This window comes from Lynx rufus, unplaced genomic scaffold (genome assembly GCF_022079265.1).
Source record: "Lynx rufus isolate CCGP_SWC_20201006 ecotype Redwood Valley unplaced genomic scaffold, mLynRuf1.p SCAF_5, whole genome shotgun sequence".
NCBI classification, from domain to species: domain Eukaryota; kingdom Metazoa; phylum Chordata; class Mammalia; order Carnivora; family Felidae; genus Lynx; species Lynx rufus.
In genome coordinates, this window is record NW_025814867.1 from 83,909,006 (window position 1) to 83,922,282 (window position 13,277).

General features: G+C 42.5%; 1 protein-coding gene across 1 annotated transcript in view; it reads right to left on the reverse strand.

Moving 5' to 3' along the window:
* ATP13A4 (ATPase 13A4) overlaps positions 1-13,277 on the reverse strand; it is a 127,624-nt gene that overhangs the window by 37,909 nt on the left and 76,438 nt on the right. Inside the window, exons 13-17 of the mRNA XM_047099516.1 lie at positions 12,901-12,962; positions 9,056-9,206; positions 7,342-7,428; positions 6,967-7,120; positions 5,705-5,816 (exon numbers count right to left, since the gene is read on the reverse strand). Coding sequence (XP_046955472.1) covers positions 5,705-5,816; positions 6,967-7,120; positions 7,342-7,428; positions 9,056-9,206; positions 12,901-12,962 — 566 coding nt within the window. The remainder of the gene's footprint in view (positions 1-5,704; positions 5,817-6,966; positions 7,121-7,341; positions 7,429-9,055; positions 9,207-12,900; positions 12,963-13,277) is intronic.

The following is a 13,277-nucleotide window of genomic DNA, read 5'->3' on the forward strand; positions in this document are numbered from 1 at the left end:
AGTGAAGAAATGGGCAGAAAACATGAATAGACACTTCTCTAAAGAAGACATCCAGATGGCCAACAGGCACATGAAAAGATGTTCAGCGTCGCTCCTTATCAGGGAAATACAAATCAAAACCACACTCAGGTATCACCTCACGCCAGTCAGAGTGGCCAAAATGAACAAATCAGGAGACTATAGATGCTGGAGAGGATGTGGAGAAACGGGAACCCTCCTGCACTGTTGGTAGGAATGCAAATTGGTGCAGCCGCTCTGGAAAGCAGTGTGGAGGTTCCTCAGAAAATTAAAAATAGACCTACCCTATGACCCAGCAATAGCGCTGCTAGGAATCTACCCAAGGGATACAGGAGTCCTGATGCATAGGGGCACTTGTACCCCAATGTTTATAGCAGCACTCTCAACAATAGCCAAATTATGGAAAGAGCCTAAATGTCCATCAACTGATGAATGGATAAAGAAATTGTGGTTTATATACACAATGGAATACTACGTGGCAATGAGAAAAAATGAAATATGGCCTTTTGTAGCAACGTGGATGGAACTGGAGAGTGTGATGCTAAGTGAAATAAGCCATACAGAGAAAGACAGATACCATATGGTTTCACTCTTATGTGGATCCTGAGAAACTTAACAGGAACCCACGGGGGAGGGGAAGGAAAAAAAAAAAAAGAGGTTAGAGTAGGAGAGAGCCAAAATATAAGAGACTTAAAAACTGAGAACAAACTGAGGGTTGATGGGGGGTGGGAGGGAGGGGCGGGTGGGTGATGGGTATTGAGGAGGGCACCTTTTGGGATGAGCACTGGGTGTTGTATGGAAACCAATTTGTCAATAAACTTCATATAAAAAAAATTAAAAAAAAAAAAAGAAAGAAAAGTAAGTGAGACTCAAGAACAATAAAAAAAATGCTAGTCTCTCCTGAATCCAAGCCTATAAGCAATATTATTTTAGCCCCAGGAGTTCTCAGACTCAAAAAACAGCCCCTCTTTTATTTTTATTTATGTATTTATTTAGTTTATTTATTTTGAGAGAGACAGCACAAGTGGGGCGGTAGGGGGTGGGGGAGAGGAGAGAGAGAGGACCCCAAGCAGGCTCTGCACTGCCAATGCAGAGCCTGATGTGGGACTCAAACTCACAAACTTTGAGATCATGATTGAGCCAAAACCAAGAGTCAGATGCTTAACCAACTGAGCCACCCAGGCACCCCAAAAGAGCCCCTATTTCAAAGCCAAGCTCCTCCCTCTCTTCCTCCCTCAGCGGAGAGCATTGTTCTTCTGCATACAGTATGAATGTTTCTGGAAAGAAGAGGGGCTTCTGAGGCTCCCGTCCACCTCAGTAAAATTTCCAAGACATTCCACAGGATTAAGTGCAGGGAAGTATATCTGGGGTTGGAGCTCCAAAAATTCTGCCATGATTCATTTATCTGAGACCCAGACACCTCTAGCAGACACAAGAGCAACATACCAGCATTGCCTAATTCTGTCTGAAATATGGGTGAAAGCAGCACCCAGCAGGACCCACCTTGCCCTACTTGCCATGGGCGTCTCAGAGCTGGGTCTCCTGTCAGCCAGCGGCATCAACTAGAGTTAGTCATGCTTCTAGGACCCTGCTAACACCTCCACCAGAGTGGTCAGAAGTGGGCACAGTTTGCACTACTCGCCCCAGGCATTCCCCAGTCTTCTGAACCTGGCATTGAAATCTCTCCATAATCTGGTTCCAAACTATCTCTCCAGCTTTACCTATCACTAAATTCTTCACCTACCCTAACCTCCTGACAAGGTGGACCAGCCACCATGGCTATGTTCTGTACTCAACCATCTCTAAACATTTGCTCTGAACTGCCACGAGACATTCTTTCTTTCTTACTTCACGGAAAAGGTTGTAAGTTCACCATGATCTGCCATTGAAGAAACCCTGCCTGTTTTTATTCCGAGGCCCAATTCACAGGCCCGTCCCCATAAAAACCTTCCCATGGGGGTAAATATAATTGCTCCCTCAGGATCTTACCTCTAGCTCAGCGTAGCACACATTTTTTTGTTTATATACCTCTTGCCATTCTTTGTTATCTGATCTGTCTCAACAACCTGAGGGCAAGCCTGCCTAGTTCAGAGACAGGCTCAACAACACGTGCGCGGTGCCCAACAGAGGAAGTGCTCAGCCAGGGTTCCCTTAGTTGAAATGCTTTGATGCCTGATGTGACCTTATTTTTTGTTCTTTGACAAGCAGCCGAGGAAAATGTATTTTCTCTTTCAGAAATTCTGCTGCCAGAAGAGTTTTTATGGAAAGCAAAGCCAGTCAGTCTGTCAAGTGAATGACCATTTACTGAATACCTAAATGAGAGCAAGGAACAGGGCTAAGGAGAAGGGGGAGAGAATGTACAGAAACTATAGTAGCCCCTAATTCTGGGGATTTCACATTTAACCAGGAGGAAAAGATTAGACTTGATTGCCTCGTTTGTATGGAAGGCTGGGAAAAGTACCAAGAGGTACAAATAATGGTCCTATGGAGTCAGATAGGAAGGTGTAATCATTTCTGGGTACAGTGATTGGAGAAACTTTCCTGGAACAGGGGATATTTGCACTGCTCTTTGAAGGATAACTTAGTTGATGACTGAATGAGGTCCTCCAAACTTTCTAGTGGCCCTCGTATCCAAACCTCAGGCTTTGGCTATTTTCAGAGATATGACATAAGCCAACCACAAGGCACCAGGTTGGGTCAAGAAAATGGCCACAGAGTCAGCCATCTGATGTAGTCTGCAGCCTATCCCGGCATTCATGTTTCTGGTTCCCCCGGCACATGGCCTTCATAGGGTTCCATGCACAGTAATCAGGATATTAACTAGTTCTTAACCCAGTTCTGCCACTACCTTTGCTGTGTGACCATGGGCAAATCACTTTCTCTGTCTGGTAATCTACTTCTTCTTTTGTAAAAGAAGGTAGTAAAACTAATGGATCTCCAAGATCTCTTCTAGCCCTAACACTACATGATTCTTCTTTTCATGAGTTTCAATATAAATCAAGAAGTAGAGAAGAAGTGGTCTCTTGAGGGATCTGAAGCTCTGCAACCTGGAATAGTGAGCTATCTTTTCCTGCTTCCTGAACAGACAGTATATCTCCTCCTGACGCATCTAAAAATAATCAAGAATGGGGAATGTGATGCAAAGGGAATATTGTCATCCATGAGATTACATTTCCTGTCCTTGGAATCCAGGCTGTTTTTAAAGGTTGAAATATGCAAAAAGTGGGCTGAGAACCCTCAAAGAAATTATAGTATCAGGGTTGGAAGCATTCTGCACGCGTGCACGCACACACACGCACGCACACCCTAGAAAAAATTTTCTGCTCTAATTAGGGATTAGAAAAGTTTGGTAAATTAACTAAGCTAGGAATAGATGTATGGTGATGTGGCTTTAGCACAGGAGGGGCAAATTGACAACCTAAGATTAGATCCTATTGGATCCTATAAGGGTTTAGATCTTGCCAGACTTTGAAACGTTGGAATTTCAATGCTGTTAGCCCAGGCAATATACTCTCCTGGGTGCCACAGCCCTCATAATTTCTTATTGGTTATCCGTCTTCACCATTAGTGCTTTGTTATATGCACCAGCTCAAAAATCATGAGTTTGAAACTGGTAGATATGCAACTATTTATTATAATCATCAGAAATAGCAGCATAATAGCCAGAGTCTTAATCTATATCTGTCAATGGGTTCTCAAGAAACAAAGTTCCATTCCCAATTCTGCCACAACCTGACCCCAAGTTTGTTTGTTTCTTTCTTTCAAATGTGAGATCCAGTCTCAAAGTTCACACTCTTAGCTCTCTGACTTGAGTAACTTTAATGGCCCGAGTCAATTAAATTACAACAAATACCCAGAGTTGTAATAGCCCGAGTTTTAAGGATCAACCTAAGCCGGCCTCAGGACTCCACTACTCAGTAATCTTTGATGAGCCATTTCCCCCTCTGGACCCCACTATCCATTCACGAAGTGACAGAGTTGGACCCTGTTGGTGGTTTTCAGCAGGAGAGGCGCTGCCTCTAGAAGGCATTTTGGAAACCTTGTAGGCATCCAAGCAAGATTTCCTGCAATGACCAATGCACCATGAAGAATTCCCCTGCATCTCACATGCCTCTTGAATATTTTACAGGTCATCCATTCATGGACATTAAAAAATCATTTATACTTTCAGTACTGGCTTATACTGTTTATAATGTACTATTATTATACTATATGGTATACTGTGTTATTATAGCCTATCTAATACTACTAATATTATATTAAACAAATATAAATTGTTATACTTCCCCCGTGCTGTGTTTTACAAATAAACACAAAGTATTTTTGCACACTTTTGATATTCTATTGAATTTTTCAGAAATGTAACTGCCATGTAAAGTGAGAAGAGATTGTACTGTTTGATTCAGTTTTACCAAGTGTTTGTAACCATTTCAGAGTCACCTCGCTGACAGCAAGCAAGACTGCTGGCAGTATTTGCAACTCCAATATGTAAATGCACCTGTATCAGTCTGCACAGTGATTCCGCACACAGGGGCAAGCAACATATCGCTTCATTTAGATTTAGTGGAGTCAGCTGAGCATTCACTGAAATATGACTTTTTGTCGTGAATTGCACGTTTGCTTCTATGTTTACTATATAACAGGGCATGGTCTTTATTTCTATTTTTTTTAATTTTTATTTATTTATTTTTTTTACATTTTTATTTATTTTTGAGAGACAGAGAGAGACAGAGTATGAGTCGGGGAGGGCCAGAAAGAGAGGGAGACAAAGAATCCGAAGCAGGCCCCAGGCTCCGAGCTGTCAGCACAGAGCCCGACGTGGGGCTTGAACCCACAAACCGTGAGATCATGACCTGAGCCGAAGTTGGACACCCAACTAACTGAGCCACTCAGATGCCCCAATTTTTATAGAAAATACGTGCCGATCAAATTACATATGAATTTTATTTTAAAGGAAGTGGTACAAAATATAATGACACTAGGAGTGTTGAATCTGATAGGATTGAACACAAGTATGTTAGACCTCCCAAATTCAAGATCCAAAATAACAAAGTAAGTCCTGATTATCTCCACAGCAGTGTTACCCCCAGAAGCTGACACAGAGTACTGGACATGGCAGTGAAGGTGAAATAAACAAGGTAGCCGATAAATGGTGGAAAATACAACAAATTTGAGCGCATAAATACTTGAGTCCATTTTAGTTTTTAGGCACCTCTTTTACATCTCAAAACTACCTCCTGAATGGCTCTTCTGATTCTGTGTAAGTCTAAGCTCTGTTCATTTGTTTCATTAAGTTGCAAATTTATCAATCGTTTTTCAGACAGATGTTATGTTTTCTAGCAACTAATTTGCTAACTCTAACAAAAAATGAGCTACTTGTATTTGTTTCAAAACGGGGTCGTCACCACCATTTCAAACTCTCTGAAACGTTGGTTATTTTCCTATGTCTGTTTTTACAAAGCTGTACAATCATGTCATATTTTATAGCTTATACAGCTTTTTCTCAGAAATTCTCCCAGTGTTCACATCAGCTTTGTGGCTGAGGCAGGACAGGGATGACTATATCCCTGTTTACCAAGTTCAGAGACATTTTATGCACACCAATCCAGCAAGCTGTGTTCTTCAGTCCACTGCCCAGTCCACTGCCCAGCAACCCATTCTGCTTTATCAAATCCTCCCTACTTACCTGGTGAAGGCAGTGGTGTGATGATCCATTTCTAGCTTCTTGTAGGCCAGTGCTATGACCCGGAAGCCCTGTGTCGTGTAAATCTGAAGTTCACTAACAAAACTAGTTGGTACTGTTCAGAAAATAAGGCAAGATTAGTATGCAACATTTATTCCGCTGGTACCGGTGGAAAAATTCTTTACAAACAGATCCAACTCTTTCCCAAGAAAACACACCTCATAAAAGATACACAAATAAGTCAGTGAGAACCCTAGATATAATTATACTGTCAGGGTTGGGATCCAGTGAAACTGAAATGAGAAAAAAGCAGGACAAAAAAAGAAAAAAGAAAAAAAGATGGGAAACGTGTGTAATTCTTTTTTTCTCCAGTTTGACCAGCAAGCATTCATTGAGAGTCTACTTACCATGTATGTGTCCGATATTGGCTCTACAGAGACTGAACGGCAGACCCTGCTTTAAAGATCTCTGTCGGGTTAGTAACAACCAGTGGAATGAGATCATTGCCAGTGTAATGAGATCTAAGCAATTGCTGTGTGCTATAGAAACATTTCGAGGTGCTTGTATCATACTGGCGGGAAGTGGGTAGATGAAGGAAGGGAAAGGCATTTCGGCCAAGGGAGCATCATATGCTCAAACACAGAGACACAAGACAGCAAGACTTGAGTAGTGAGTTCAGCTCGGGGGCAGCATGAGGAGAGAGGATAGGAGTGGCAAGGCATATCTGGAAAGTGTGATAGGATCCAGATCATGAAGGACTTATGTGTGATCCTAAAGGAGTCTGAGACTATCCTGGAACCTATGGGAAGTGACCGAAAGAATAGCAGCAAGAAAGTGACAACACGGTTATACTATGTGGTGGAAAAACCTATCTGGCCACAGTATGAAGGGTGAATCAGAGTAGGGGAACCTGGGACCAGGATTCACCAAACATTGAAGTGATCCAGGGGAAAGGTGATGAGGGTCTGGGTGGATGGAATGAGAGGGCCATGGATTAGCAATTGATAAAATAGAGGCTCTGAAAGAGAGGGAGGAATCAGGGCCGAGTCCTAAATTGGGAGTAGCGGCAGAAATTCGTTAATACCATTCACCAAGATGGAAAAGACAGGAAGTGAGAAAGAGAAGTATTGAGTTTGGGATGCCAGTTGGGTTACCGAATTAGCAACGGCCAGTAGGCAATTAAATTTATAGATCATGTGCTGATGGGACACATTTGGGCTGGAAATAACAGATCCGTCTGTTGAATCACAAGTCTATTCGCTTACCTGTCTCAGGTTGGCAAAAGCTGGCCACCCTTTCCGGTGCACCTTTCATGAATGCCAGCCGGTCACCCCCCATCTCTTGGACAATGACTGTCATCCTCTGCAGTGCTGATGAGAATGGGAACAGATGCAGGATTGCAATTCCTTCCACCGGGACCTGGTTGAGGGAGGGGGAATGGAGAGGGACATACCAACATAGCTTCTAGCTAGTCAGAGTTCACTACTCCCTCAATTCTTATTTTAGCAAATACGGGAAGCAAGGTCTTAGCAATTTTCACCTATGGAATTCAAAGAAGACACGTCTGTCTTCAAAATTTTCCCTTCAAAAATTTCCCTTTGAGTCTGGGCATTTGGGGGCGGATAGCAGGCAAGGCTTACCTGGCTGGCTGTTTTGCAGGGCTTAACCACCATGGCATGTGCTGGCACTCCCTTGATGTGGAAATCGTCCACAGAAACCGCCATCTCCTGTTTCACAAATGGGATATTTCTTTGTAGAGATTTAGTTCTTATTCGTCCACTGATACCACGCTCAAACCCCCTCTTTGAGAAAATCCTCAGGCCACCTTGATGTATTCTCAGTGTCACCTCCCTCAGTCAGATGGAGGTGAACCAGACTTATTTCGCCACGGGGCCGGGGTGGAGGGGGGGCGCGGAGTGCATTGGAAATGCCACAGAACTTGCAAGGCAGACACCTCTGAATTATTCATGCAATTTATCCTGCTTTCTCTGTTGGAATGTGCTGCATAAAGGTTCATTCTCCGCTTCTGAAAAGCTTAACTTGAAAATAGTGAGCATGAAGAGGCAGGCTTGTGTGAGGCAAGCACCATACTGTCTTTGTTTTCCCGGAGTTTGACACTGTTCCCACCCTTTCTTCTCTAATTTGAATCGATAGTCCTCAGGGCCAGGCAGGGCAGGGACTGTGATGTACGTGGCTAGTGTTCAGTAAACGCTCAGTAATTGGTGTAATAATAACCCTAAATTATAGTCAAAGGAACCTTTTACCCAAAGATGTCAAAATGCTTTGTAATCATATCATCCAGCAGCTGAAATAATCTCAGAAAGGAAATTGTAATTCCTACTTAAAGATACAGAAAAACAGTAACCCAGAAGAAATGGGGGGACTGGCAGAGTGACATCAGACTGCTACAGAGCCATATCCCACTAGCGCTGGAAGGGACCCTAGAGACTGTCTCCTTTAGCAGGGTAGCACGCGGGGATCACTGAGGCCTAGAACTGCACAGGGCTTCCCGGAGTAGGAGTGGGCTTGTGGCAAGCGTTTCCTGTACTACACAGGGTCTATCTTCTATGTCAACCACAGCAACTCCAACTGTTGGTTTTTTAATAGAGTGTTTCTGAATAGGTTTCCTTTGGAGAAAAGATTCCAGCTCTGTTATTTCATTTTGTTTGTTTGTTTTATATGAACACTGTTGATCTAATGCAAACCCTTTTGCTTTAAGGTCATGGGAGCCAACACTTTAACAAGAGGGATGCCTTCACAGGGTCAAGCAGTCAGAGCAGAGCCAAAACTGGAACCGGGAAACCAGAGACCTGGTCCTGAACTATACGTTTTGCTCTTAAATCTACTTCAAAATCTCAACAAAAGCTCTTTCACGGTTTCCCTTTTTATTTCTTCCAGTCTTAGAAACAAAGTCGATATTCAATTAATAGGAATAAAACTTTTGCTAACAATGAGTTATCCTAAGCAGTGGAGACAGTGCTGTTTCCTAATCCCCATGTTCTAGAAAACTTTACAACCAGACATTGCTCAAAAGTTGGAAAATAATTATACAGCAATTATGTTGTCTCAAGAGTTGGAAGATATAGAATAATGGTATGAATATGGTTAACCTACAATGTCCCAGGCATACTATCAGGGATTTTTTTTAAATGCATCATTCCATTTATCCTCATAATAACTCCACAATGGAGATACTGTTATTAGTTAAATTGTACAGATGAGGAAAACAGACTTAGATTAGTTTGTCCATCACTACTGCATGTACCTCTATATTGAAAGTATTGAATACGATAAAATCTGTGTTGCTCTGGCATTGGAGAAGCTTCTTAGGTTCTCTGCAGAGCAGGATCTTACCCAGGTGGTGGCTTCAAACATCTTGAGATCCAGAGGATCTCCCTGGATGGTCCCATCAAGAAGAATCAGAGAGTGGCAGCTGGCCATGGCCGCACACAGCGGGCCCCATGGCAAAGACCTGCCGGACACAAAGCTGTGGACTTCCTGGAACCTGAAGGAGAAAAGGGAAGGGTCTTCAGTCTATCCATGCTCAAATGGAGCTTGTGGAAGTAAATATCTGTTGAAAAATTACTGCAGCATGCATCTTCTAATGGCATGCATCTTCTAATGGCATGCATCTTCTAATGGCATGCAAGATGGCATGCATCTTCTAATGCCCCCAAATTAATCATGCTTTATTTAGCCGTTATTCTTCTGTAAATTCAGCAAGCGTGAGAAAGGTCTTTGAGGTTTGTCTCAAACTCTTTCTTTTCCTTGCTCTTTCTCTGGCACTGATTTAATCCCAGAGGTATAGAAAAAACTAGAAGTATCACCCTTAGTTTGAAACACATCCACTACCACCCCAACCACCAGACCACTTCATTTCCAATGCGGTCAGAAGCACAGGCTAGCTCATTGTATGGCTGTGTGTATATGTGCATCTCCTTCACTCAACCCTTCGGGGCAGGCATACATTTTTCCATCTTTCTCTCCAACATATCTGATGTTTGGCCCACAGCAGATACTCAACAAATGTATGAGTGAATAAATGAATGAGTTAGTTACTGGAAAACCGAAAGACTTTAATGATAAAGAACTTAAAAAAAAAAAAAAGCATTTTTGAAAAGGACATTGTGTCCCCCTCTTCCATCCTGACATCTAGCGTCCATCATCACCATCATTTTTTTATAGAAAGTAGCCTCGTCTAAAACCTATTGAGGTACAACTCCAGTTGTCACATGCAGGGTTCTTTCACTAAGTCAGAGATGAAGTCATCAAGTGTGGCCTCAGGTTCACTAGATGCATGTCCTTTGAAGCCTTGCTGTCATGTCTTACACGTGGAGTACCGTAGGGGTTCCACAAAGCAGCCCATCCTACATGGGGGACCTCAGAGGGGCAGGTGCTTCCAAGGGGCCAGAGTCTACATGCTCTTGTTTCAGATTTGTGGACCAGCTCAGCTGTGGCCCTATTATCTCTTCTTCCTCTGGGGTTACCATAGGACCTCTAGCTGTGCCTCCAATGTGCAGTTTCCAGACCTCTCTACCACCCTAATAACTCATTACTGGAAAAGTTTTTATGTGTCACATTTTGTCTTAAAACATGTTCTCCAGGATCAGATTATTATTTCCCATGATATGGACACTGAATTTCTGTAAATATGGCCTTAGTTTGCTCTAGCCTTTTATTCCTGAAAGCCTTCCCATCACAGAGCTAACTCATAATCCAGGCGTATTTCTTCCTGTCTTCTTCATTCAAGTTTCCCTACAAGTTCAAAAACCTCTTGGCTGATTACTGACCCTGTTGATTATATTTATTATTATATATCAGTAGTTCAAGTTGTCTTAGTGGTTTCCAACACGTCCCCCAGTATTTTAGTACACATTAAGCAATCACCAGCAGCGTGATTAACACAGATGCTTAAGCTCACACTGAAAAGCAAACACAGATTAAGGGAAAAAAATCTTATTTTTAAGATGGCACACATATTGTCATTGCTACGTAATTCTGAATATATAATTCTGAGTTCCTGGGGACTGGGCCAAACTATTGTTTGTATAACAAATAAATAGAACTCTCGCTCATCCTTGTCCTTGTATTTTTATTTGAATGTTTATGATTGATCCTGCTCAAGTAGCCCAGGTGGCCTTCTAATGGTTCTTGAAGTATCTGGCACATTGGGCAGGACTTTTTGGAAAAGAATTATTAAAGATGAGCTTACCTTTTACAAGAAGATATTTAATAGCCTGTAAGTCAGATGCTGACTTCTACCTAGTATTGAGTAGGTTTTCTCTGATGTTATCTTTCTTTTCAAATTTTAAATTTCCCTTTTAGGAAGCAAGAGTAGCAGGCTTAATTAATCAATCAATAACTTAAACATTGTATCAATGTTTTTATTTCAATTTGACAGGTTACTTTTACTTATTTATTTATTAAATTTTTTTAACATTTATTCATTTTTGAAAGGCAGAGAGAGACAGAGCGCGGACGGGGCAGGGGCAGAGAGAGAGGGAGACACAGAAACAGAAGCAGGCTCCAGGCTCCGAGCTGTCAGCACAGAGCCCGACGCGGGGCTCGAACTCACGGACCACGAGATCACGACCTGAGCTGAAGTCAGCCGCTTAACCGACTGAGCCACCCAGGCGCCCCTGACAGGTTACTTTTAGAAATAGAAAGTTTTGTGAATAAGAGGATGCCTGAATTCGATAAGTGGAAGAGCATTCAAAAGATGGAACATAAAAAAAAAAAAGGTGGAACATAGTAAGTTCATTTTAATTAAACATTTGCTGGGCACCTGTTGTGTGTGCCCATGTGCCTGGTATAGTGCTACGGCACTAGGAACACAAATATAAATAAAAGACCAACTACTCTCAGGATGCTCACGTATTTGAACAAATACATACATTTTTTGTGGAAGCTGAAGTGGAAACATACAAATGAACAGGAAGACCAGGTCTATATCTAAATCTATGTTTGAGACAAAATGAAAAGAACTTGAGAACATTTAATATTTATAAGAGGTTTCTCCTGTGGACCAAAGTGGCTAGAAGCACTGAGATCTATTTGTTAACCCAGGAAATAGACTTGCTTATAAATAATATTTTCATATGAGACTGTATTACACACATGTAATTAAAATATTTTGTGGATAAATTATAGGTCACCTGCATATAAGAAGAACCACAATGTACCTTTTATGTATTAGATGCTTTTGTGATGGAGGATGTGAGGATACCGGGGAAATACTTTCATTTAAAAAAAAAATGTAAAAGTCAGATGGTTCGAATCTGTTCTGTTCACAAGTGGAGGTAGTGACCAGAAAAAGCGAGGGGGGGGGCGAGGGGGGTGCAATGTCAGACATGCCCACAAGAGGGCCACACAAGAGAGCCATGCAAATCATACCACCCCAAGCTGAAAATTGCCAAAAACCGTGTCTTTTCTGGCCAGAAAGGAGGAGTTGCCCTGCACCCAAAAGGTGGAGTTTCCAGAACTGCAATACCAAGGAAAATGAGTGCATTAGCTACGTGTTCACGGCTGCTGCTCTTCTTGAAACTCACTGTGCACAAGTCAGTGCAGTGTTCTCCTTCCAGGCAAACTGAAAGGCTTCAGTTTGTAGAAGGAATGTTACTTCCCTGAGGGACCGTGTCCTGGTATTCTCCAAATCAGGTACACTGGGTCAACTTCAGGCCCCTCACTAATATGCTGACAGCAAATTACAGTTTTAAGATTTTTTTGCAGGGTGCCTGGGTGGCTTAGTTGGTTAAGCATCTGACTTTGGCTCAGGTCATGATCTCGGGCTCTGTGCTGACAGCTCAGAGCCTGGAGCCTTCTTTGGATTCTGTGTCTCCCTCTCTCTCTGACCCTCCTCTGCTCTCTCTCTCTCTCTCTCTCTCTCCCTCTCGCTTGCTCAAAAATAAATAAACATTAAAAAAAATTTAAAAATGGTTTTACAAATCACATCTTAGCAAAGACGCAAAACCCCTCTGTCTCCTAGGTTTGCGAGTGGAATGGGGCAGGGGATAGGGTGTAGGGAGCTATGCATGTTTCAGTAAGACTTGGAAGTGCTCCAAAGAGACATTACATGAAGGCACTCCGGCAACTGACTGCTCTGAAGCCAAAATGTCTTCATTATTAATTTTCAGGAGAAAATGCAGAGTATTTTCTCTGGGAAAAGAGAAACTCCAGTGCATTCAGTCCCAGGTACTCACCCACTCCTATCGCAGGGCACGGCTCCCCAGAGATCCAAACCATCCCTTGTTAAGGTGCCTGTCTAAACAGAAACGAGGGCTCGGTTTACTCTGAAGCGACAGCCCCTAAGGTATGTTTTAACAGGGAAATACATGTCACAAACACGTTACTGAAATCAGCACCTCAAGGAAGGACACAGTCAGGTGGGAATCCTGGGGTCCTCGGCAGAAGCTTGGACGGCTCCTACCAGTTGTACCACCAAACTGGCGATAAAGGAAGAAAATGGTATCTGTCTTACAGACTTCAGAGGCTGGTTGTGAGGATCTAATGGGAAAGTCTTGGTAAGCCTGTAAGAGCTATAAAATGGGTGAGTCCCAGGTTTTACAGCAGAAGATAA